This window comes from Garra rufa, chromosome 2 (genome assembly GCF_049309525.1).
Source record: "Garra rufa chromosome 2, GarRuf1.0, whole genome shotgun sequence".
Classification (NCBI taxonomy): domain Eukaryota; kingdom Metazoa; phylum Chordata; class Actinopteri; order Cypriniformes; family Cyprinidae; genus Garra; species Garra rufa.
The window spans coordinates 40,971,109-40,998,982 of record NC_133362.1 but is presented as its reverse complement, the minus strand read 5'-3'; the positions used below and the strand labels follow the sequence as shown (position 1 = coordinate 40,998,982).

At 35.9% G+C, this 27,874-nt stretch overlaps 1 protein-coding gene across 1 annotated transcript in view; it reads right to left on the bottom strand.

The window, feature by feature from the left end:
- Positions 1–8,827: 8,827 nt before the first annotated feature.
- The window catches only part of actr2b (actin related protein 2b), a 34,306-nt gene continuing 15,259 nt past the window's right edge, over positions 8,828–27,874 (bottom strand). Inside the window, exons 3-9 of the mRNA XM_073834255.1 lie at positions 27,397–27,612; positions 23,743–23,815; positions 23,478–23,614; positions 22,212–22,361; positions 19,494–19,639; positions 19,163–19,295; positions 8,828–12,172 (exon numbers count right to left, since the gene is read on the bottom strand). Coding sequence (XP_073690356.1) covers positions 12,002–12,172; positions 19,163–19,295; positions 19,494–19,639; positions 22,212–22,361; positions 23,478–23,614; positions 23,743–23,815; positions 27,397–27,612 — 1,026 coding nt within the window. The 3' untranslated portion in view covers positions 8,828–12,001. The remainder of the gene's footprint in view (positions 12,173–19,162; positions 19,296–19,493; positions 19,640–22,211; positions 22,362–23,477; positions 23,615–23,742; positions 23,816–27,396; positions 27,613–27,874) is intronic.

Genomic DNA, 27,874 nt, shown 5'->3' with positions numbered 1-27,874 from the left:
GTCATACTTCAAGATAAGAACAGCATTGTGATGCCCTCCTCACGATCATGTGACAATCCCAAGCACTCATTGAGGGCGACGGCAAATGTTTGATCACCGGAAATGTGGTAAAACATTTACAGAAAGTTAAATTGTCCTCTTTTTGGATTCGAGTACGGATTGGGATCATAAAAAAGAAGGTGCTCCGATCAGGATTTTTGCCGATCACAGGAAGCAGTATCTGCTGATCCGATCACAGATATCTTTTTAAAGCCTTCTTTTTATCATGTAGAATTATTTATAGTGAAACTCCAATCAGGATTTTTAGGCATTTAATCCGTTTTTTCATTTTTTTTATTTGAGGGGTGGAGTGGAGCTTTTTTTTAGACATTTTTCAAGAATATATATTTATCTCACCTAAATGTTTGATCATGCAGTGCATTTTTTTTTTTTAGAAATGTGCAATTATTGCACAATAGCTCACACACAACACAACACTTTTAGCCATTATTTTGGTTTTAAATCCAAACATTGTTATTGAAAATGCTTTTTCAGCATTGTGATTCATTTTTTTTTACACAGTACAGATGCACATTTGTTCATTGCAGGTTGAAAAAAAAAAGTAAGATATTAACCATTTGTAATCCAAGTTTGTCCTTTTACAGACCTTAAAGGAACTATGTAAGAAATTTATTTCAGTTAATCATAAAATGGCCCTGACATGTCACTAGACATTAAGAAATCATGTTCATTTCAAATACTTATATCACTGACAGCAGTGGTCCGGCCAGGATATTGTCATTTAAAAGTGAGAGTTGCAGCCCACAACTGATGTTATTGTTGTCATTTTGTGTTTTGGTCTGAGGCTCCACCCTCCAGCTATCGACTAATCACGAAGTCAGTAGAGTTTCGTCATCTGGGTTGCCAGCTCAGCTGCAGTTACGAACATGTCGGATAAAACGTGTAACGTTACGAAACCTAAAAGACCTCGTTATGAATCCGAAATACGTCGTGAAAAAGTCTGAAATAAAACAAGGATTTGTATAGGAGATGCCTTTGAAAGATGGAGACGGCTGAAAATGAGAAGAATTTGAAGACAGACGCCAACGTTGCTAATTTTCTCCTGGATAGGTAAGATTCGTCTATGTTTGGCTAACTTTGCTTCCGTAAACAGTGGATTTTCCACGGTCGCCCGTGCTAAATGCGTTCATAAAAAGCTTTATATCGCACCACTAGCAGGGTATGAAAACAATCTATGTTCCGACTGAAATGTGGTATTACTGTACATCTTTACGAAGTATTTCGCTAATCGCCATTAGTAAATTTTTGCGATACATAATTACTTCACAAAACATCTCTCGTGAAGCATAAACATAATTAACAGAAGAAAAAAAATTACGGTGTAGGACTCGTCACTTGCCGTTGGAAGCTCCTTGTAGCAGCCTACGTTCCTGCTGGATCCTGCAGCTTAGCTGGCAACCTCGAGTCAGGGAGGATGGGGAGGGGATACACCGTTCTACAGTATTTTGAAAGTGATTGCAGTACCAGTTTTGGCCACAATCCTACATACGGTTCCTTTAAAACTAGACAGATTATTTAAATTTATGAGACTGTGTTATGACTTTTGAACAAATTTTTTTTCTTCAACTTCACAATGCTAAAAGTGTCCCTATAGTTGAAGAAACGCCCATGTATACATGTTGACACTACAAGATAGCTAAAGCCAGCAAATTGAGCTTATTCGCAGTATTTTACAACTTCTTTCCACTGATGAATGGCAGAAGCCCCTCCCATGACGCAATTAAAAAAAAAAAAAAACTTTATTCATCAATTGCACAATTTACATGAATGTTAATCTCCAATTAAAAAAAAATTACAAATTGTGCAGTTTCCAACATTGCAGGTGTTTTAACATAAACAAAACAGAAACAAAAGACTCACATCATCACATTTTGCCAGGGGAAGTACAGATTTACAAAAAGATATCAAAGCGTTTACAAACATTCACAGTTTTTGTTGCCTTTTGATTAAGAGAATGCTTAATCGAGTTGACATATTGCTTGACCTCATTGTCAAAAGCAATAAAAGATGTTTTGGAATGCGTAAACTTACATTTATGAATGTAATATTTTGCCAAAAGAATAATGAGATTAATAATGAAAGTTTCATTAGGCATAGTCTTAGTTCTGTTGAGGTCATAAAGGTTCTGCAATAAAATTACAAATGTCAGACCAGAAACTTTGGACAAAGGGGCAATGCCAAAACAGATGGGTAACTGTTTCAATATTCACAGAACAAAAAGTGCACATTACATCAATATCTTTTTTTTTTTTTTTTTAACAATATGATCATTAGACGGGTAAAACTTATGAATTATTTTAAATCATATTTCTCTAATTTTGTTGGTCAGCAGGTATCGACTGGGTAAGAGCCAGACCTTCTTCCAGTCAATGTTTTGCACAAATTTATTCCAATATGGAACCACATATGGGACTGTGATAATATCTGTTTTGAACAGGGATCTAATTAGTTTATTGTTCTTACCATTGTTACAGGAAAAACAAATCTTACCAACTGAAGTGTCAGTCAGCGATAACAAGGATAGTTGTTGTGTGTCCAATCTTGGTTGAGCTCTAAATAACATGCAGACACCAGAAGAAATTGCTCCAAAGACTTTGGCATAATCTCCAGGAGACACAGGAATTTTGTATTCTTCTAGAAACTCATTATAAGAGTAAAGACAACCAGCCCTGTTAAATAATTGGTCAACAAAAATAATGTTATTATCAAACCAGTAATCAATAAATAAAGATTTGTGTTTAAACAGTATGTCTTTGTTGTTCCATATGTAATATTTGTTGGGTGAAAAGTTATGCTTGAAAATAAGAGACCATGAAAGGAAGGCCTGGCGGTGGAAGGATGACATTTTTATCGGGACTTTAGCAATATTGTAATTACAGGTTAAGAAAAAGCTCAGCCCACCCAGTTTTGACAGAATATGACAGGGTATGACATTTCAAATAGAGTTAGGGTTTTTAAAGAAATGTTTCAACCAATTTACTTTAAAAGTATTATTAAGAGTACAGAAATCAATAAAGTTTAATCCACCCTTCCATGACGCAAATTTGCATCTGTTGTTAAGTGAATTTCACGCGCGAATGAAGCTAGTAAACTGAAAATGTTCAAGTGTCCAACTACACGCGAATAGCCATTAGTACAATTAGTATAGACGTTTTTCCTGAACACGGAAGTAAGTCCGACTCTTAACTGAAAGAATGCTTTGCATTTCCGGTCTGCATTGTTTCTAGTCAAATTAGGGTATATTCCGAGCTAATAAACTGATGTTAAACCTATTCAAATGTTTTTAAAAAGCACATGGCTCCATAGCGCCATCACTTGGCAATGTCGCAATGACCGTCAGTTGTCAGTGCCTCACTTTAATGAGTGTGTAGATGACACGAAGCAGCGGACATTAGCTACATTAAAAACAGTTGGACGCTATTTGAATGGGTTCCTATGGAAACCGGAACAGAAAAGCATTCAATCTGACGTTAGAATTCGTAAAGTGCGGCGCTCATCGTTTACTCAGGAAAAAGGTCTATACGCAAGTGCTGGAAGCGATCTGTCGTGTGTATGCGACACTCATTGTTTACACAGTGCACAGAGATTGTGGGTATAGCGGCTATTCAAAATGGTAATTACTTGTGCTTAACCTGATTGTTCTAACCAATTCAAAGCTAAAGATAACGTTTGCTTGCGCGAACTCATCCAGGACTGTTGACTTTTCACCGATAAAAATCTTTGTTTGTGTTCTCCTGAACAAACAAAGTCACCTACATCTTGGATGCCCTGGGGGTAAGCAGATAAACATCAAATTTTCATTATTGGGTGAACTATCCCTTTAACACCGTGTCCCAACTACACGCAATGCGAGACCGCGACACGCGATAAAATCTTTTCAATATTAACCTGAGTTTTTGTCCTAACTAGCCGCAAAATTTCTATTTTAGAAATGGGTTTTATTTCTGCGACATCGCGGCTGGAGCAACATACAAACCAAAGAAAGTGATAATCTCAGGTACTGATTACGTGCTTTATTCAATGTTAAGAGTGTCTAATGTGAGTTGGAATATCATATTGTGTGACATTTATAGCCATACTGAAAGAAACGACAGATAGTTTACCTCAGATCTTGAAAATACATTTAAGCAAACTAACATACGTTAAAACTGCGAACTCAATACGAACCAGCAAGTGTTTTCCATGACAAAGATGGTATCGGTCATTCAGTATGTAGTTTTAATCATATATACATAGATACCCCATAGACCTTTTTCACAGAAACCGGAAATACGCAATCGCAGGGTATGCGGACTTCCTGTGTAATGTCAACACAGCAGAAAGCCGGGTAATTTAAAATTAAAATGGAGAGCGTCTAAGTTACACAACTTCCCTCGCTGGTTTGCCAAAGATAACTTTTGCCGACCTCATAAGAGTCGTGTAAGAAAACTCCGTCACAAAGAGGAACAAATTGGATAAAGGATATACATTTTTCCACTAAGAGTTTATCCGCGTTTATACACGCTTAACGTGGCTTAACGTACGTAAAAAACGACCAGGAAACCCCAAATTTCTGTCATACCTTACTTGGAACAAACACTAACTACTGTCAAAAGAACGAGCCCTTATTCCACAGATAAAGTGCATAATATCACGTTTTTCTCCCCCATAGAAGCCCATTATAAGGAAACAGCTTGGTTTAACTTACCTTAACAGCGACCAGGGAAGAGCAAACTTCTGTTAAATTTCACTTATAATAAACACTTTCTGTTCTCAAAAGAATGAGCTCTCATTCAGCATATAAAGTGACCCCCCCCCCCCCCCATAGAAGTCCATTATACAAAAAAAAAAGCTTAACGTGGCTTAAAATTTTACTTATAATAAACACTTTCTTCTGTCAAAAGAATGAGCTCTTATTGAGCATATAAAGTGAATAATATCACGCTTTTCTCCCTATAGAACTCCATTAAGGAAAAAGCTTAACATGGTTTGTTATAATGGACTTTTATGGGGCGATCACTTTATATGGTGAATTAGAGCTCGTTCTTTTGACAGCAGCAAGTATTCATTATAAGTGAAATTTAACATAAGTTTGGTTTTCCCTGGTCGCTGTTGATGTACGTAAACCACGTTAAGCTGTTTCCTTATAATGGGCTTCAATGGGGGAGAAAACGCTTAACGTGATATTATTCACTTTATCTGTGGAATAAGGGCTTGTTCTTTTGATAGTAGTTAATGTTTGTTCCACGTAAGGTTTGACAGAAACTTGGGGTTTCCTGATCATTTTTTACATACATTAAGCCACGTTAAGCGTTTTTCACGTTGTTTAACTGGTTACCGGCATACCGGGGCGGAAATAGGTTTACACGGCAATTACGTATTTCCGGCGCAAAATACGGAAGTTGTGAGAAAGGTCTATAGGACCGCTCCAAGCGCGTAGATGTGTCCGCCATTTTGCCGCGGTCCACTTGACGTCATTCACCATACTGTAGGTTCGCAGACCAACGGCTTTTCAGGACTGTAGGTGCGTTCCGATCGACAGGGTCCCTACGCAGTGTTCACTGCTCCCTGCTCCCTTAGCACGGTATATCCGTTGAAGTGGACTTCGCTGACAATAATCGCTCATTTGGAATGCCCTGGAACGTCATCAAAGCAAATCAACAGGGTCACGCATTTTATGATATAACATAAATAAATATTTTATTTTATTTTACTTTCAAATTTAAATACATATAAACTTATGTATATAATAAATATAGTCAAAATGTATGTTTAGACCGTTAATAGATTGTAGTGGTCTTATCTCGCGCACTTTCTTTCCAACATGCAGCCTATATTTAAGTATCTTGTGGTAATGTTAAATCAGGGGCGTAGCAACCGGGGGGGACGGGGGGACATGTCCCCCGCACTTTTTTTGACCTAGCACCAATATTTCCGCCATTGTTCACTGATTTGTTACTTAGATTTGAGTGAACTAACATTTAGCCAATCACAGCGCAAATCTCTTGGGTGTCCTCAAATTGCCACTTTGGTGCTGTAAAATTCCCATTGTTCTTCTATTTAAAATTTATTATACTGTATGAACATCACCATACTGTCCCCCCCACTTTTAAATTGGCTGCTCCGCCCCTGTGTTAAATAAAACAAAATAAAACATGATAGAGCCTCACCTTGCCGGTTTTACTTTCATTCATACAATACAATATGCAAATGTAACATGAATCGCCATAACCATTCTTAAACACTCTAATTTGTCTAATAATAACAACATTTATTGCAACCGCTCCATTGCAGAGCCTTTAAAAAACTTAAACGGCTCTGCTCCATCGTTAGTTCAAATTGGTGATGCGGTGCGCAATGACAGTTGGGTAATTTTCCCTGTCCACTTCCTGTGAAGTGATGTACCGATGTTCCCTTATTCCCTAAGCCGTTCGCAGTGCCCTTCGAACTGAACATGTTCGCTCTCTTCGGTTTGGAATCTCACTTAAGATGGCGGAATACCCTGTGAAGTCCACTTCGCACAGAGCCATAAGGTGCGTTCCATTCGACCGTAAGTGGACTGCGAAGTGGACTTCACAGGGTATTCCGCCATCTTAAGTGAGATTCCAAACCGAAAGGAGCGAACATGTTCAGTTCGAAAGGGAACTGCGAACGGCATAGGGAATAAGGGAACATCGGTACTTCACTTCACAGGAAGTGGACGGGGAAAACTACCCAACTGTCATTGCGCACCGCATCACCAGTTAGAAGTAATGATGGAGCAGAGCCGTTGAAGTTTTTTTTAAAGGCTCTGAAATGGAGCGGTTGCAATAAATGTTGTTATTGTACAAATTAGAGTGTTTATGAATGGTTATGGCGATTCATGTTACATTTGCATATTGTATAAGTAAAACTGGCGGGGTGAAGCTCTGTCTTGTTTTATTTAATGTTATCACAGGATAGTTAAATATAGGCTGTGTGTGGGGAAAAAAAGTGCGTGAGATAAGACCACTACAATCTGTTAATCTGTTAACGGTCTAAACATATACATTTGGACTATATTTTTTAGATACATACGTTTATATGTATTTAAATTTGAAAGTAAAATAAATTACAATATTTATTTATGTTAAATCATAATCTGCGTGACCCTGCCGTTGATTTGCTTTGATGACGTTCCAGGGCATTCCAAATGAGCGATTATTGTCTGCGAAGTCCACTTCAACGGATATACCGTGCTAAGGGAGTAGGGAGCAGTGAACACTGCGTAGGGACCCTGTCGATCGGAACGCACCTATAGAGAAAGAGAGTTGCGACACGCTTTGATCTCGCCGCCGCGCGGTCACGTGGTTCATGGAGCTCTCAATAGTTCCAAACAACTCCGCGCTGTGTGTTTGAATGGGTTTAAGTAGGATAGACAGCCGTTTTACTATTTTTGCAGCAATTTCGAGTAATTATTAACACATAATGTGCATTGATTGTGTATTGATAACTTCTCTGAATACGCTTTACAATCGCATTTTCTTCTGGGGAGCGATAAAGAGACATAATTAATATTTTCTCATACTTTTTGGCAGTCAAATGTGACCAAACACCTTAAGTGTAACTTTTATTCAATTAAATAATTGTAATATAAAGTTCAGCTCTATTTAGTTGATATTTTGAGGAGTTTTTTTTTTTTGTACTAAATGTGCAATAATGATCCTGACCATTTAAAAGATTTTCTAATATAGTATTTATATTATAGTTAGTGTAATATTTAAGGTAAAATACATTTGAATGTGTATTTGGACATGATCAAACACTCTCTTTTTTTATATGTTTCGATTTACCGATTTAATGTTAAATAATAAAAAAAAGTAATTTACTGGTGTTATTTTATGATATTCAAATATACAACATAACAGAATCTTATAAAAGGCAAGCAAAAATGGCATTTAACATAATAGAAAAGATGAAAATAGTGTTTAAAAAAAACACAAGGCAACCAATTGCATTCAGCATACATTTTTATCGTATTTCTTGAATGCAGTCTTTACTGAAACTCATTCAACCTCCTACAGTGAGAGAAAGATTGCAGAAAGACTAAATACGTAAAAATATGACATCTAGTATTTGGTTATGGTCGCTATTACAGTGTTTCTCACGTTATCTAACTGCAATTACAGTATAACTGTTTATTTTTTAACGATGAACATTAACTATAACACGCTTCAAAATACCACAACTGGCCAGTTGTCCGAGAGGTCAACTGATGCGTTAAAATGTAAATAAAATCAGTAATTTCTTCAATTTACCAGCGACTGTGCTTGAGAAGCGCTGAAATGAATGGGCTTCAATGCTGGAACTATTGGTTGTTTGGAACTATTGGCCGCTCCATGACACGCTTTACTTCCGCATTCCTCAGTTCCTATGGAAGCCTATGGGAGTGTCGCAACTCTGTTTCTCTATGGCTCTGACTTCGCAGTCCACTTACGGTCGAATGGAACGCACCTTGTGATATTTCGAATATTCAGTGATTACTATGGTGATTTACCTAGATCTATGGGTGAATGACGTCAAGTGGACCGCAGCAAAATGGCGGACGGCTTACGTATAAAGGCCCATAGGAACAGTCGCTAATGAGGCATCTAGGTATATATATCTATGGTTTTAATCATCTAAACGGTTTAATATCTATTAATTAAATTATAAACTTGTCCATTCCGCGTCGCATCGCGTGTAGTTAGGACACTGTGTTAGATCAGTTTATGAGATCGGCCTTTCTAGAGACCGCCGATTAGAGAAAAAAAGAACAAATCACAGCAAGTATATGTATAAATCACATTCTTTATTTAAATCAGCATTCGGCAGCTTTGCTGTGATCCAAAACAAAAAAAAAAAAGAAAAGAAAAAATATCCACTTATATAGGCTAACTGTGCTTGGCACTGGATGAAAGTATATTTTAAATAATAACGGACAAATATATGATGTCTCCAATATATGCATGAGACAATAAGAGGCAGAATGCTCAACTATCAATGTTTTTGTTATGTACTGTGTAAACAATCAGTCCCAAAAAATATTACCCATATCCGATTAACTTTCGAACCTCATTTACATAAAATAGCATCCCTTATCATTGATTTAGTCAAATAAAAGAAACTGTCTGACTGGTATTGCAGAAGATTGTTTATTATTATTATTACTTTATTCTATGCCAGACACAGCACTGCAAGAGAAAATGAATAAAAAGTAAAAAAAAAACAACAGCAATAATTACAATAACAAAGGGACTAATATAATTCAAACTAATTTCATCTTCTTAATATATACTTTTTTGAGAGACATATATGTGAGCAACATAAAACTTCAGTTGAAACCGTATGTTGAGCCATTTTCAAAGGCAGACTGGCCTGCTTGATAAATACATTAGTAAAAATCCCACAGACTCTCAGTCCAAACTCTCAAAATCCACTTATGAGTAACGCGAGCCACTCTTGTTATTCTGGACAAGCACATGACACACTAACAGGGAAACGGGACAAAATGGGCTAAAGCTCCATGACCACACTGGAATCAAAATAACCATAAGAAGTTTTGGTTGCTCAGTTTCAGTTGTCGTAACACTGGCAGAGAACAGCTATTTCCTCTGAAAGGGAAATCTGCTTTTTGTTTCTGGCCTTACATTACACACTGATGAAAACACGTTTGTGTCTCTGTCACTGGACTGACATACGGTACAACGCATGTTGTCGTGAACAGGGTGCGGCGAGGATTCATTACAGCTTATAACAGTCTTAGCAGTAATACAGAAGTGATGACAGTGCCTGCTCATCACTGATTGGGTCATTTCTGTCATGCAGCACTGTGTCATTCAGACACTTAAACTTCATTCATTAAAAATGAATTATTTAGACTAAAGACTGGAAATAAATAACCTGCTTAACAGGTTGGAAATGAATGAGCTAAAGTTAGCTATTGCTCAGAAAGGGACTGAGACTTCAAAGCAATTGTTTTATAATTAATTGCGTATGTGTGGTTTTGACTTCTGTAACTGAGTTCTGAAATGATTCAGGGTGACACAAACCACAAATTACAAAACATCACAGAATTCATTGGTAATATTTAAAGACCGCTGTGCTGCTGTTTTCCCACCAAAATGATCAAGATCATTTGAAAGACTAACAGGATGGAAAATGAAATAAAATGTTTAGTTTAAAACATTTGAAAAGTTAAAAACAAAACAAAACAGACTATTTCTTAATAAACTATTTTTTTTTTTTCATGTTATAAGTGCAGAACTCAGGTACAGGGTAAAAACAAATAGTTAAAAGTGATGAAATTGAAGATGATGATTGAAAACATCCATGCACAGTTAATCATGATAGTACAAAACATTAAGTTAATGTGATTTTTATCTTTAAAAACATGTCATTTAAATGATATACTACCGTTCAAAAGTTTGTCTGGTCAGTAAAAAAAAAAAAAAAAGTACACTACCAGTCAAAAGTTTTTGAACAGTAAGATTTTTCATGTTTTTTTTAAAGAAGTCTCTTCTGCTCACCGAGGTACAGCAAAAATAGTAAAACTGTAAAATATTTTTACTATTCAAACTACATTTTTTATTTGATTATATTTTAAAATGTTTTTTTTTTCCTGTGATTAAAGCTAAATTTTCAGCATCATTTTGTTTTTTTATTTATTTTTATTATTATCAATATTTAAAACAGTTGAGAAATTATTTTAGGATTTTTAGATTAATAGAAAGATCCAAACATGAGCATTAATCTGAAATAAAAAGCTTTTGTAAGATTATACACTATACCATTTAAAAGCCATTAGTCAGTTTTGGATGCTTTAAATTGCTCAAAAGTGATGATTATAATGTTCAAAAAGATTTCCATTTCAGATAAATGCTGTTCGTCTAAACTTTCTATTAATCAAAGAAACCTGAAAAAAATAATAATAATAATAATAAATAAATAAATTTGAGCAGCAAATCAGAATATTAGAATGATTTCTGAAGGATCATGTGACTGGATTAACGACGCTAAAAATTCAGTTTTGAAATCACAGGAATAAATTACATTATAAAATATAGTCAAATAAAAAGCAGTTATTTTAAATAGTAAAAATATTTCAAAATTTGACTGTTTTAGCTGTACTTTGGATCAAATAAATGCATGCTTGATGAGCAAAAAATACTTACTGAAATCTTACTGATCCCAAACTTTTGAACGGAGGAGTGACAATAAAGACTTTAAAATCATTACAAAAAAATCTATTATTTTAAATAAACGCTGTTCTTTCGAATTCATCAAAGAATCCTAGAAAAATCATCAAGTTTCCACAAAAATATGAAGCAGCACAACTGTTTTCAAAACTGATGATAAGAAACATTCATGAGCAGCAAATCAGCATATTAGAATGATTTCTGAAGTGATACTAAAGACTAGAGTAATGATGCTGAAAATTCAGCTTTGCATCACAAAAATAAATAAAAATGCAAAATATATTTAAACCGACAAAAGTTATTTTAAATTGTATTAATATTTCACAATATTACTGTTTTCACTGTTTTTTTTTTCATCAAATAACTGCAGACTCTGAAGGCAGAAAAGACTACTTCTAAAAAAAACATTTGAAACCTTAGTGACCTCAAACTTTTTAACGGTAGTACATATAGAATATATTATTATATGTTAATTATATAACTTATATTTATACATGAAACTGGCAGGAAAATACTGCAAAGCAGAAATGACCCGATCGCTGCTAAAGCTGTGCCAACAGCACACGAACACATGTCAGTGCAGGGACAGAGAACCAAACACAACACAAAACCAGCAGTACCCTTCATAATCCAAACCCATAAATCCACACCTGATGACAAGATTCACTGGCAGAACAGGCTGAACAAAAGAGACAGGTGACGTAAAATAGATGCATTAACAGATGCGGGGGTCGTGGGATGTGTTTTTCCGAGAAGCGCATCCGTGTTTATCTGACGGTGACGCCGAGCTTCTCCAGAACGCGCACGCCCTTTTCCTGATACTCCTCCCGCGTCAGCCAGAAGTTGTCCTTGTCTTTCATGATGTCAGCCAGCACCGCCCCACCCAGAAACACCATGTGCTTGCGGCGGGGAGGGTCCTCGATCCGGATCTTGAATTTCTATGGGGGTATTAAATAGACAGCGTGACCAGAATTTCAGGGGAGTGGAACAGAACGGACACTGACTGACCCACATACCAGAAAACGCTTTGAATGGATCTCTTTAATACACATAAAAAGCACACACTGTCCGGGTGGGAATCGAGCGGCAAACCCAAATGGGAGAATAATGAGGTGCACGGTGTATGCCGAGCCTGTGTTCAGCGTTCGTCCGCTCTCGGACCCTGAACGGGCTATAAACAGGTGGCTGAAAGAGTCTCGTGGAGGCCTTCGCGTAAAGTCGATTGCTTTTTAATTTGCCTTAAACACAGTTCGGGGATAAGCAGACAGACACGCCGCTCGGCCGTATCGGGCATGCCATCTGTAATTGATCATCTATATATAGTGGCCCGACGTGCAGCCCACTCGGAGGCTCCCCAAAATGCTTTTCCAGGCCAATGGCCAGGTTTTAAATGAGATGGAGCTCAGCTGGGCAGTCTGGGGCTTTGTGTGTAACTGAGGTAAATGCACAGGAGGAGGTTATGCAGCCCCACCTGCTGGTGCACAGGAGGCATTACGACACATCTGTGTTTTTGAAGTTTAAAAGGAAGAGTTCACTCAAAAATGAAAATTCTGTCATTAATTACTCACCCTCATGTTGTTCCAAACCCGTAAATCTTTGTTCATCTTCGGGAACACAAATGACGATATTTTTTAGGAAATCCAAGAGCTCTCTAACCCTCTATAGCCCGCAAGGGTCTTTCCACATTCAAGGCACCAAAAACATAGACAATAGTTCATGTGACATCAGTAGTTAAATCATAATTTTATAAAGCTCAGAATACGTTTTGTGCCAAAACAAAACAAAACAAGGAGAGCATCACGATGCATGCATGCACTTTCCTTGCATGTAAATAGGGCTGGGCGACAATTCGATAACGATAATTATCACGATATAGGTTTGTTTGTTTTTTTTCCGATAAAACGATAATGACAGTTCGATAAGCGCTCGATAATGTGTAACGCTGCGCAGGCATTTTGCAGCCTGCACATCCGGATGCCGCACGCAGTATTTAGTTTGCAGCCACATGGCTCTACGGTGCGACCATTTCACTCGCATTTGCAACTAAAAATTAGTACGTGCGACTGTAAAAAAAAAATATTTAGGAGCACCATGTGCGACTGACCCGATCAGCATATTTGTGTTTGCGCTCAGCGGAGCTTCAAAGGTTTCTACGTGTTTTTGCAACGTTGAGTAATGTATCACAGATATATCTCACGAATCCTTTCATAAACAAAGTGTAGAGAGAGTGTAAATAAGAGACTGATTGTGCAGTAAAGAGAGCGTCGTTGTTTATAATAGAGCTTTGTGATATCGCGAACTAAGATGAGTGACCGCTTTAAATAATTTTTAAGGGAGTTTGTAAATGAGATATTGATCTAATACAGCAGTTAAATAAACAAGAAGTTATTATTAAGTGACTTACATTGACTGACTACAACACTATGCCTGATTTTGCTCTATTTCGTCGTCAAAAGTAATGAAACAAGTCACAACTGCGCGCATCTCCATTCAAACACAGCGGTGTTTCGTTTATGAATGAAACATGCGTTTTTAAAGAATCTGGTGAAATGATTCAATTTCCCATTCATAAAGACAGCCACTTGCTTTATTCCCCAATGAACCATCTGTTCGAACGAATCAAAAGAATATGATTCAGTAATTTAATCAGTGTCTTGCCGCCACCTGCTGGCAGATCTGTTCAGTTATTTAAATCTTTAATATTTCTGTATTCAAAATTGTATATGTAAAACATTAATCTCAACATGAATTTATGATTTTGATTGCACTCATGTCACCTCTGAGCCTCATTAAACATATGAAAAGGTAAAAACAAAGGTAAAAAACAAAATTCCCCTGTAAATCACTTTGAGGAGTCAAATATCACCTCGTAATAGGAAGGCTAATTTTTTTTATCAGAGTTTTGATTATTGTTTAGAATGTGCTCCTAAAATTTTACACAAGTGCTCCTAGCAAGAAAAGTGCGCGTAGAGCCCTGAGCCATTATTTTTTTATTTATATTGTCAGACAGCTAAAACATTTTACAAAATGTGTTAAATCAGCTGCACAAAGGGATTGGCATGCTGAAAAGATTTGTCTATTCTTATTTTTGTTGAATGATAAATATACTTAAAAATCACTTTAACTCTGCATTTACAGTCAGAGCCATGTTACAAGTCATGTATCATATTACAGTCCTTATTTTTTTATAAAAACGTTTTATATATTCTATTAATATTAATTCTATATAATATCTGTATTATATGTTGATTTTACTAGTAATATTCTAAACTGTATTCTATCTCAATTTATCATTGTTTGCAAAGTATTTGTCATGTTCTGACAATAAACCATAAATGATAATTAACTGTCTGGTTTTTCTTTCATTCAGGAGTAAAAATCTGCCTTTAAAATTGATAGATATAAAGATGTGACATTTATCGTGATAATTATCGATATCGACTGATATGAAAAAAATTATCGTGATATTTTTTTTTTGCCATATCGCCCAGCCCTACGTGTAAACAATCCATTCTGTGGATGAAGAACACGCATGCGCCACACTTTGTTTACGTTTGGAAGAAAAAAGCATGTGTATGCATCTTGACACTCTCCAAAACTCTGCTGAGGCAGAGGAGAAGAATTGTTAAATAAAGTTGTTATTTTTGTTTGTTTGTTTTTTTTTACAAAAAGTATTCTCGTAGCTTCATAAAACTATGAATGAGCCACTGATGTCACATGGACTATTTTGTTGATGTTCTTGAACGTGAAAGGACCTTCGCTGTCTATGCAGGTTCAAAAGCTCTTGGATTTCATTAAAAATATCTTCATTTGTGTTCTGAAGACGAATGAAGGTCTTACGGGTTTGGAACAACATGAGAGTGAGTAATCAATCACAAAATTTTCATTTTTGGTTGAACTATACCTTTAAATACTGTCCCAGCTTAACCTCATAATAAGGGGTGCACATTAGTTTTTTTGCCTGGTTCTCATAAGAGTACCTGGAGATTTGGTTTGGTCCACTACACATAGTGTGACCCATTAAATATAACTCTAGAAAAAACAAAACAAAAGTAAAAATGTGACAATAATATAATTGGACTTTATTTATTTATTTAAATATTTAAATATTTAATATTTATTTAATATTATTTAAATAAAATATTAAACAAAATAATAAAGTGTGGTGGTAGTAGCATTATGTTTTTAAAAGGGAGTATTAAATAAAAATACAATTATTTTACAGTAAACAATCAAATGATGATATTTACTCTTATGTGAATTTTCATCATTTTCAAACCTAAATTAGCAAGGTTTTATTTTGGTGGGTTGCCGGCAAGTACGTAAATGTCACGTTCTTGCACTGTGCTTTGAAAACAGCAGCGAATAGCCTATAATTATGCTCTTTAGTCATAAAGAAATAGTTTGAGGAAAAAATTTCAGGATTTTTCTCCATATACTGGACTTCTATGGTGCCCTAAGTTTGAACTTCTAAAATGCAGTTTAAATGCAGCTTCAAATGATTCCAAATGCAGTTTTAAACAATCCCAGCCTAGAAAGAAGGGTCTTATCTAGCAAAACGATCGGTTAGTTATTTATTTTTTATTACAATTTCTTCCTCAACTTCAAAAATCATTTTAAAATCATCCTATATCGCTGCAGAAGTACCGACCCAGTGTTTGTAAAGTGAACATGCAAAAACGATCAAACACCCTTAACAAAAAAGGTAAAATAGCGATGTAGGGCGATTCTGAAGTTGAGAGACAAATGAGATTGAACCGGAAATAAACATGGTTCAGGCAGAGCAAGACGAGCGTTTGAGGTTAAAAAGTACATCAATTGTAAAAAAATAAATAAATAAAGAATCGATTGTTTCGCTGGATAAGACCCTTCTTCCTCGGCTGGGATCATTTACAACCGCATTTGGGATCGTTTAAAGCTGCATTTAAACTGCATTTTGGAAGTTCAAACTCGGGGCACCATAGAAGTCCATTATATGGAGAGAAATCCTGAAATGTTTTCCTCAAAAAGCATAATTTCTTTACGACTGAAGAAAGAAAGACATGAACATCTTGGATGACAACGGAGTAAATTATCAGCAAATTTTTGTTCTGGAAGTGAATTTCTCCTTTAAAAAGCATTTAACAGGGTTCCCGCGGGGTCTTAAAAAGCCTTAAAAGCATTGAATTTATTAATTTGGAAATAATACCTTAAAAAGACTTTAAAAAGTCTTGAATTTTGATGTCTGGGTCTTAAAAATTGTGCTGTATGTAACTTCTCCGTGTTGTAATTTTCCACAAAAGTTTCATTTGTCAACCACGATTATTTTGATTAAATGACGTAGTATAAATAAAGAGTGGCGGAACCAATAATTGAGAACGCAGTGCAGCCCCGGGTCACAGTACAAAATACTAGGGGTGCAACGGATCGTAGGTGATCCGTGATCCGTACGGACCGGACTCCACGGTTCGGAACGCATGTGGTTCGCGGATTAACTGTTAAATTTAACCATCATAGAGTAAAAGTTTATAATTTGCACATGTTTTGTCTTGACAATTTACCATTTCAAACTGTTTAAACCGCTGCAGCAAAAGAGAAGGCGGACGCTGTTTTTTATGGATTTTTTTTTTTTACCGCCGCCGCATATATCTGAAGCGAGCACGTGCACAGAGAGAGAGAGAGAGAGAGAGAGATAGACGCGCGATTCAGACTGCGTGATTCACAGATTGATTCCTCTTCAAAACTTCTCTTAACATGCATACAAAGTTATGTTTAAATACCCGTTTTTGTATTCTGGTAAACACAGTCGTTTATGTCTTCAGTGAACTGAAACAGCTGAGAAGGATGCGTGCCAGTATTAGATTACGTGCATTAGGGCTTAAAGAGACAGCATCCGATAAATACCTGCAGTGAGAAACACTAGTTATTTTACAATTAATTATTACATTTCTGCACCTGAATACTAGTGTTATTGATTTTATTAGTAACTTTGTTATAATCATCTACACTTGTCATTTGTGTAATTCTTCTTGTTTTGTTACTGACTTTATTATTTCAGCTAGTAGTTTTTGCTGTGGATTAGAAGTACTTAGTTAGCATTCAGAAATTATTAAAAAAACAAACTTTTTTTTGTTTTGTTTGTTTATTGCTGATCCAAAAAATGATCCGATCCGTGACTCAAAATCCGTGATGTGATCCGAACCGTGAGTTTTGTGATCCGTTGCACCACTACAAAATACTGCGAACACGTAACGTTAATGCCTTCAGTAAATGAAGATCACGGGCTACAGCATCACAACCATAGACTACAACACAACACAGACCTCAAGCAACAAGCAAAGGAGAAGCGCGAAAAATCAAGGAAAATCTCAGCATTCCACAGGACAGGTTGACTGACGCCGTTATATTTTTAACGTTTGTTTTTACGTTAGTTATCTACCAATTTCATTCTGAGGTTATGGGGAAATGTAAATTTAATGAAGCGTGGCTGGATAAAAACTCTTTTCGTCATTGGTTAAAACCAGTGGACAACAACGTTTTTGAGGCTTTTTGCACCATATGCAAAAAAAAAGGATTCAGCTAGGTACAATGGGAATGAAGGCATTCTCTCCTGCGGAGAGGCCATAAGGAGAAGTTGACGGAACTGGCTGTCCTTGATAAAGAGATTGCTGCCCTGAGTGAAGAGCTAAGGAGTTGACTGTGTTTCTTAATTTAATTTATTGTTGAGTTCTGATTTTCGATGTTTATTGTTCAGGGGTCTCTCAGTTCCCCATATTCCCAGGATGGAATAAGTAGCTAGCTAATGTTAAAAAACTGTTCGGCAAACTTTCTTGTGGCCTAGTGAAATGTTTTTATTTTTCACACCTGCTTGGCTTATCTTTTACCCATTTCACATTTGAAAAATAAATGAACACAAGTTCAAGGATTTTGGTTTTTTTTGCTGGTAGGAAGTGAAGTAGGTATTAATTTTTTTATATAAATGGTCTTAAAAAGGTCTTAAAAAGACTTGAATTTAACTTGAAGAAACCTGTAGGAACCCTGATTTAAATATCATCTTACAATATCATCATATTCAGAGATATAGACAGAAAATGGACATTTATATGCTTTTTATGTAAGTACTATGCTACGAAGATCTCACTGATTTACATGGCAAGCTATGAGAAGTTCTTACTTTCAATTTAGGCCATATAAATATCAGCAACTCCACTATATTGCATATTTTTGCTCAATTTAGGCCTCTGAATAAAACTGAAATGTTCTAGTAAGATTATATGATCCATAAAAGCCTAATGTATCAAATATGATAATCAACAAAGACTTTGCACTTTCACTATGGTGCTAATCATTGTGAATAATCACTATCATACAGCCCTACTTGCAAAAACGTTAAAGGGACAGTTCACACAAAAATGAGAATTCTGTCATTAATTACTCACCCTCATGTTGTTCCAAACCTGTAATACCTATGTTCATCTTCGCAACACAAATCAAGCTATTTTGGATGAAATCTGACCACATTCAAGACACAGAAAGGTAGAAATTGATCAAATAGTCATCAGTGGCATCAGTGGTTCAACCTCATGCGCCATGGTACTCTTGTGAATGTGTACTGAAGACTGACACGAAAGAGAAGAAATTGTCAAATAAAGTTATTTTAGTTTTCTTTGTGCACAAAAAGTATTCTCGTAGCTTCATAACATTACGGTTGAACCACTGATGTCACATAAACTATTTTAACAATGTCCTTACTACCTTTCTGGGCCTTGAACGTGTCAGTTGCATTGCTGATTTCATCCAAAATATCTTAATTTGTGTTCTGAAGATGAATAAAGTTCGAACTGGTTCGGAACGACATGAGAGTGAGTAATTAATGACAGAATTCTCATTTTTGAATGAACTATCCCTTTAAAACTTAGATGACACGTGCACAGAAATGGAAAACTTACAGAGAGCTTGTCAACGTCACCCTTCAGTACTCGCTCCAGATAAAGCTGTTTAAGTTCCCTCTCTAGTCGAGAGGGCAGACCAGGGTACATGGTGGATCCTCCTGACAGAACAATGTGTTTATAGAACTCAGCCCTGAGGAAGAGAGAAGGGAAGCACAGATAAAAACACACAGTGAGGTTCATTGATACTGGAGGGGTGAAGGGTGAAGTTACTGAAATGACAAGATGATCTTTAGATGATGCTTTGTTTATTTTAGTGTCACATAGTGAGATATAACTGTGTAGTGTATACTGGAGGAAGGATTCATTTGTAAGTGGATTTAGAGCTCACCTGGTGTCAATGTCTGCTGCATGAATGGTGTTGAAGAGAAGTTCAGCCACTCCGACCCCTTCCACGTTAATGAGGTGAGGCTGGAACAGAGCTTCTGGGGCCTCAAATCGCTCACCTCCTACCTTGATAACTCGACCATCAGGGAGCTGGAGAACAGAGAATATAAAAACATGCAAGGCTTTAAATCAGTCACCCTGACAATTCATAAATATGATTTGAATAGGGTTGCCAATACATTAAAAATTCACAATGTACAGTTGAGGTCAAAAGTTTACACCCCCCTTTCAGAATCTGCAAAATGTTAATTATTTTACCAAAATAAGAGGGATCATACAAAATGCATGTTATTTTTTATTCGGTACTGACCTGAATAAGATATTTCGTATAAAAGATGTTTACATATTGTCCACAAGAGAAAATAATAGCTGAATTTATAAAAATGACTCAAAAGTTTACATACACGTAATTCTTAATACTATGGCAAGCCGTTTTAGCCTAAAATATACTAAGCATTTCTCGTCGTAATTGCATTTTTACTAGTAACAATTCCGATTAGAGAGCTCTATAATTCAATTTTTACTAGTAAAAATGCAATTACAGAGTTCTATAATTAAATTTTTACTAGTAAAAAATACATTAAAGATATGTTTAATTGCAGAGCTTTGTAATTGAATTTAAGCGCTCACTAATTCATTTGTTACTAGTAACAATTCTAACTAGTAAAAACTGAATTAGAGAGCTCTTTAATTGGAATTATTACTAGTAAAAATTGATTTAGAGAGCTCTCTAATTGTAATTGTTACTAGTAAAAATTCTGTTGTAGAGCTCTGTAATTAAAAATGAATGGAAGTTAATGGAGACACATGACTAGAAAAATTTATTTGTAGAGCTCTGTAATTGGAATTGTTACTAGTAATAATTAAATTAGAGAGCTCTCTAATTGTAATTGTAAATAGTAAAAATTGATTTAGAGAGCTCTCTAATTGCCATTTTTACTAGTAGGAATTGAATTATAGAGCAACAACAATGACTGTTTGATTTTGAGATCCATCTTTACACACTGAGGACAACTGAGGGACTCATATGCAACTACTACAGAAGGTTCAAACGCTCACTGATTCTCCAGAAGGAAAAACGATGCATTAAGAGACAGGGGGTGAAAACTTTTGAACGGAATGAGAATGTGTCATTTTTTCTTATTTCGCCTAAATCTCATATTTTATTTTTTCATTTAGTACTGTCCTTCAGAGGCTACAGAAGATAGTTGCATGTTTCCCAAAAGACAAAATAAGTTAAATTTACCCTGATCTTCAAATTTAAAAAGTTTTCACCCTGGCTCCAATTCTGCATTTTTTTAAATAAAATATAAATAAAAAGGAGTCCCTTATGCTCACCAAAGCTGCATGTATTTGATCAAAAATACAGTAAAGAAGAGCAATATTGTTAAATGTTTTTACCGTTCAAAATATCTGCTTTCCATTTAATTATATTTTAAAATGTAATTTATTCCTGTGATGCAAAGCTGATTTTTCAGCATCATTACTCCAGTCTTCAGTGTCAAACACTCCTTTAGGAATCATTCTAATATGCTGAACAGTTGCGTTGCTTAATATTTTTGTGGCATATTTGTGTGGTATAATTCTTTAGGATTTGCTGGTGTATTGAAAGTTTACAAAGAAAGCACTTATTCAAAATAGAAACCCTTTTGAAATATAAGAAATTGCTTTACTGTCACATCTGGTTTATTTATTGCATACTAGCTGAACTGAAGTATTACTTTCTTTTAAAAGTGATTTGTGACTTGCATTATTAAACAGTCTCTAGTGGCAACAGGACACCAGCAAGTAATTACGATTTATGATAAGCAACCAAGCTGATAAATACTGTGGTATATAACCACACCTCATGTCAACATTTGGCTAGTTTCTTATCACACGCTTGACTACTTCAAATTGACCTCGATCATGAGATGTTCCTGTTAGACTGGCTGCACTGAGCAAAGTCTCAGGTCTGAAGGGTAACCCGCAGCCGAGCATAACCCTGATGACTAATGAGAAAATGGCGACGGGTGCGTGGGAGTATATAAAGAGCCCATTGAGGAGTGTCCAGAGGTCGGAAATGCAGAGCTTCCCAGCTGGGGAAGGACTGCGGCCACGCAGGAAATGATGTTACATGCTGGTTAAGCAACTACGACACCACACAGCCGTACATGTTTCAAAACTTGCTTGTTTGAGTCGTTTTTGAAAAGCAAAGGTTTAGAAAAGAACTCCAAACTCATGCCTACAAAGTACAAACTCAAAGTAAAGAAGGAACTTTGCACAGAGTGTGTGACGAGTAAAACTCTAAACCACTTGTCAGCAACTGCTGCCCCCTTGAGGCTGCTCTGCCTAATCACACATCCAGCAGCCAATCAGAATCCAGTGTGTGTGGCGTCTCACAGACAGGATGTCAAAGTGTAGACTGAAGAATTTCCCTGCTGCTAAATCCAATCCAAAGAGCATATTACCATGGAAACGCAGTACACTTGCGCGTCCCAGCGGGAAATCTGTGAAACCACATACTAAAAACCCCAGCCAGAAAAACTTCTGCCTCACATACTGTAACATCTGAACTGTAACTTTCGAACAGCGAGAAGGATACTTTCACCCTGCAGGCTGTTAACACCTTTTTGTGTTAAAACGGTTCATGAAATTCTTCGTAGTGTCACATAAAACTGACCGTGTAGGACTCCACCAATACGGTGGTCTCCAGAGCAAGCTTCTGCTCCTGCTCGATGTTGTATCCCACGTAGCAGAGCTTCTCCTTCATCATGCGTACCGTCTCGAAGTCTGCCGAATGGTTGAAGGCGTAACCTCGCAGCAAGAGCAACTGTTCGACAAAAAAGAAAAACCATTTACTATATTTTATGGAATATAAGTCATGTTTGCTTTTTTAATCATCTGAAATGTGCTGTGACTTACATAATGCAATCAGTATCAAGCATGCAAAACATGCACAAAGCATGCTGAACGAGAGAGATTCATAAGCTATAATACAGCTAAGGTCAAAAGTTTACACCCCCCTGTCAGAATCTGCAAAATGTTAATTATTTTACCAAAATGCATGATATTGTTTATTTAGTACTGGCCTGAATAAGATATTTCACATCTATTATATTTCATATCATATTTCCATCTTTATTTGACCCTCTAACTTTAACCTTTAAACCTTTTAGACTTATACTGAAAACTTTTGAACAGAATTTTTCTTATTTTGCCTAAATATCATGTTTTTTCATTTGGTACTGCCCTTCAGAAGCTACATAAGATACTTACATGTTTCCCAGAAGACAAAATCAGTTAAATTTACCCTGATCTTCAAATTCAAAAAGTTCACCCCCGGCTCTTAATGCATGGTTTTTCCTTCTGAAGCATCAGTGAGCATTTGAACCTTTTGTAATAGTTGCATATGAGTCCCTCAGTGTGAAAATATGGATCTCGAAATCATACAGTCATTGTTGAAAAGGGTTCAAATACACAAAAATGCTGGAAAACCAAAGAGTTTGTGGGACCTGAAGGATTTTTCTTTAGAACAGCAGGCAGTTTAACTGTTCAGGACAAACAAGGGACTCATGAACAACTATCACTAAACACAAAAAACACAGCTGTGGATCATTCGTGTAGCAACACAGTATTAAGAATCAAGGGTGTGTAAACTTTTGAACAGGGTCATTTTTATAAATTCAACTATTATTTTCTCTTGTGGACTATATGTAAACGACAACGTCTTTTATGTGAAATATCTTATTCAGGTCAGTACTAAATAAAAAATAACATGCATTTTGTACGATCCCTCTTATTTTGCTAAAATAATTAACATTTTGCTGATTCTAAAAGGGGGGGGGGGGTGTAAACTTTTGACCTCAACTCTACATAAAGATACATACGTGTTAAATAAGGAAGTCAAAACATGTCATATACTTTACAATTCAGAAACACCGTGTACCTTAATGAGATAGCGTGTAATGTCTCGTCCCGCAATGTCCAATCTCCTTGTAAGATGGGGCAGAGAGAAGCCCTCATACACAGGACAAATATGGGTGACTCCATCGCCTGAATCCACCACCACTCCTGTCAACAGGCCTGGGTGCAGCACAACAGACAAATATTGATACAACGTCTGAAACAAGCGCACTAGTTGATGCACTAGTACAAATAAATGTTTGCCAAATCAACATGTTGAGGTTAAAACAGTGCATATTATAAATCACCTTGAGCATAAAGCGTCAGAACAGCCTGGATGGCGATGTAAACGCCTGCAAACTGGTACGTCTCAAACATCACCTAAAGGACAGTGGGACAAACACAAAGACAAATAAACTTTGGAAACATTAAGGGAAATCACTATAATAACACCAGACCCCCTATTAGCCCAGTTTCAAGAGACTTCCTTTTCTGAAAAGTTGTATGTAAATGTATGTATATCAGCTATTTTACAACATCGTCAGAGAAAAACTATTTATCCAGTTTCAATGCATTAGGCTCATTTCGTGTCAAATCAACCAAATTTTAAAAACTTTTTAAATGTTGGCTCATTTTTTTATGTTGAAGAAAGATAAACATGTATAGTGATGAAAGGCAAAATATTAAATGTCATGGATGAATATTTACTGAGTAATCCACTTTTTTGTAGAGGGGGGTCAAATTGGCAATTTTCACCTGAGATTCAGGGCCAAATTACAGGGGGGTAAAAATGACTTCAGAAAGATGGCAGTATCATAATGTTATTTTTACACCAAGATTGGTGGGTCCGTTAGTAAAAGAAGTTGACTTTACCAATCTTTGTTGCATTATGTCCCAATGGTGAACATTCAAAAATGGGGAAAGAGCACTTTTCAAGTTTTTTCTCCACAGTTTGCATGTCTGTAACTCAAGAAGTATTAAAGATATTGTAATGCCCTTTTAGATATTGGGTCTTAACAAACTTCACTTCGCCCTCTATGGTTCGGCTCCAGAGATACTGGAATTTCAATATGGCTTTAGGAATAAATCGTTAAATTTCCAGTGGTCGGAAACCAAATGTGGGTCAGTTTGTAAAAACATAATAACTCTTTTCTTTTAAAGAGGAATGTCTGAAAAACAAATAATGTTTAAACTACAGATGCATCTCATTTCCTTCTGTCAAAACAACTGAGTGCCATAAATATTATTTTCCAAAGTCTGCACGCCTATAACTCAAGTAGTATTGACCAACATTTTGTTTCCAATCGCTGAAAACAGGTAAATGTTCAACAATCTGTATATGGAGCTTCATCTCTGCGACTGAACAATATAGCGCTTCGAAAGAAAAGTTTACAATCTAAAATTATATTGCAATATCTTTAATACTTCTTGAGTTATAGGCACGCAAACTTTGGAAAATGAATACTTATGGCACTCAGATGGGTTTATTGCAGTCATTTAGACAGAAGGAAACAAGATACATTTCTAGTTTCATCATTATTTGTTCTTCAGACCTTCCTCTTTAAAAAGAAAAAAGAAAAGAAGTATCATATTATTGCAAATTGACCCACATTTGGTTTTTGATTATTAAAAATGTGTACAACTGAACGCTTTACCACTGGAGCTATACTGAAATTCCAATATCTCTGGAATCGAACCATACAGGGCCTTAAAAATGAAGATGCCAAAAGGAAAGTTTGTTAAGGGTCAACATTTAAAAGGCCATTAAGATTTCTTTAATACTTTAAGTTACAGGCCTGCAAACATTGGAGAAAAACTGATAAAGTGCTGTTCTTCCTATTTTTGAATGGTCATCATTTGAACATAATGCAACTGAGATTGCTAAAATTAACAGATTTTACTAACAGACCTAATCTCTGTGAAAAAAAATTATATAATGATACAGCCATCTGTACAAAGTCATTTTAACCCCCTGTAATTTGGCTCAAAATCTCAGGTGAAAATGGCCATTTTGACCCTCCTCTACAAAATAGTGGATTACTCAGTAAATATTCATCCATGACATTTATTATTTTGTCTTTCATCAGTATACATGTTTATCTTTCTTGAGAAAAAATATTAGCAAAATCAAAATTTATTTGAGTTAACACCCATAAGTGATGCATTTCCTCTGAATGTGCAAAACCTCATTCATACTTTATAAATAACTAGAGGCAGTTGAGCTACAAACCACTAATATAATATGACAACAAATAGCAGTTTGCAACATTAAGTAGCATAGTAGACTGTTTTTGTACAACCAAAAATAACTGGAGTCCGCACCCACTCTGACTTTAAAAAAATAATTAATTTAAAATAATTTTTAGTTCTTTTAAAGTTGCTGGTCTCAACTGAAGAGTTCAAATAAAGCAGCTGTTTTTGCAGTAATGCCAAATGTATTTGTTTGTTATGTCCTTCGATTTGCATTAACCTAATAAAAACGAATCAACTAATCAAATAAGAAGGACCTTTGTTAAGTATTATATTCACTGAAATGTCCATAAGTAGGCATTACAGCATTTTTATGTAATATTTAAACATTTTTGGGTTGAATTTAAATAAATAATTGCATTTAGTGTAATTAAAACTCTTATTCATAGTCAGAAATATTCATACCCCGCACCGAGTTTACATACTATATAGTTTGAACATTAGATTGTCATTTAAGTCAGAGGGGGTGATTGTGCTGTAGATGCAGAGGAAGTACTGTAACGATGGGCGCTTGGATAAACCGACAGCTGCAGCTAATTATACGTGCTGATGAACTGACTGCACTGCTGCTAGTCCTATAAAACCAGCACTTCAACATCAAAGACAAATGTCTACCCACTATTTAGAAATTAAACTGTTATATAATGTGGATTAAAAGGTCATTTTTGAAATGTTTAAAAAAAATAGACAAAGGCTTGTTTACACCATGTCTAATGTAACAATGACAAAAACACAAAATACAGTACTGTTTAAATGTTTCTAAGATTTTTGATGTTTTAGGCTCACCAAAGCTGCATTTGTTTGATCAAAAATGCAGTTAAAACAGTAATATTTTTAAATATTATTGTAATTCATAATTAATGTTTTCTAGTTAAATTTATTTTAAAATGTAATTAATTTCTGTAATGCAATGCTGAATTTTCAGCATCATTACTCCAGTCTTCAGTGTCACATGATCCTCCAGAAATCATTCTAATTTGCTGATCTGCTGCCCATAAACATTTCTTTATATGAATGATGAAAACAATAGTGCTGCCTAATAATTTTTGTGAAAACCATGATACAGGATTCCTTGATAAACAGAAAGTGTAAAAAAACAGCACTTATTTGAAATAGAAGTATTCAGTAATGTAAAAGTCACTAAATGCATCCTTGTTGAATAAAACTACTTTCAAAAAGTCATACTAATCCTAAATGTTTGAATGGTAGTGTATATTCACAGTTTTGTGGCATCAAAAAAAAAAAAAACATAATATGCTGGTTAGGTAGGTTTTGATGCTGGTATGCTGTTATAAGATGGTCCTTTGCTGTTTTAAGCTGGTCCTTTGCTGGTTTATGTTGGTTATTGACAAGCTAAGGACCAGCATTAACCAGCATCAAAACCTACCTAACCAGCATATGCTGTTTTTTTCAACAGGGCTATTGGGAGACTAGCAAAACTTGTGTCCTACTAGTTTCCAGTTCACATTCCTGACCTTTTCTGCATTTTTGGTGATGTTTTCAATCAGGATAGAGTTCACACTAAAAGGTTTTACACCAAAGTAATAAAAACTGATGTACATCCCCATTATCAACATTAATTACAGTAATATAACACAAATTTAGCAGTGTAGGCTTCATTTGTCTTTTTGGAAAGTATACTTTCTTATTTTATTCCTGTATGTGGTGAATTGTGCCTTTGAGTGTTTGACATGAATACTCTGACTACACACCTCTATGATCTTCTCACGGTTCTTGGTCGGGTTCATGGGAGGTTCTGTGAGGAGGATCTTGCAGTTGCGTGAGTTGATATTGAGCTTCTCCGGACCAAAGGTGTAATCCCATAAGTGCTTCATGTCATCCCAGTTCCTGACGATGCCATTCTCCATGGGATAGTTGACCTCCAGCATTGAGCGCAGCTCACTCGCTTCATCTCCCACCATCAGATCCTGAGCAATCACAGATCACAGGTTAGAAAAACCACTTCGCCTCATAACCATGATGATGAAACCCGAGGTCAGTAACAGTATCCACAAAAAACCATTTCAATGTGGCAGACCAGCATGAGCATTTCTACGACAGATGCACGGCACCGGGAATCTCCCGTCCCGGATTTGCCACAGCTGATCCACATTTTGTGCAGAGTTACAGTATGAGGCTCAAGGAGCTCTGTTACAGCTCATGGAGAGCTCAAGCAGGGATGAGATGAAC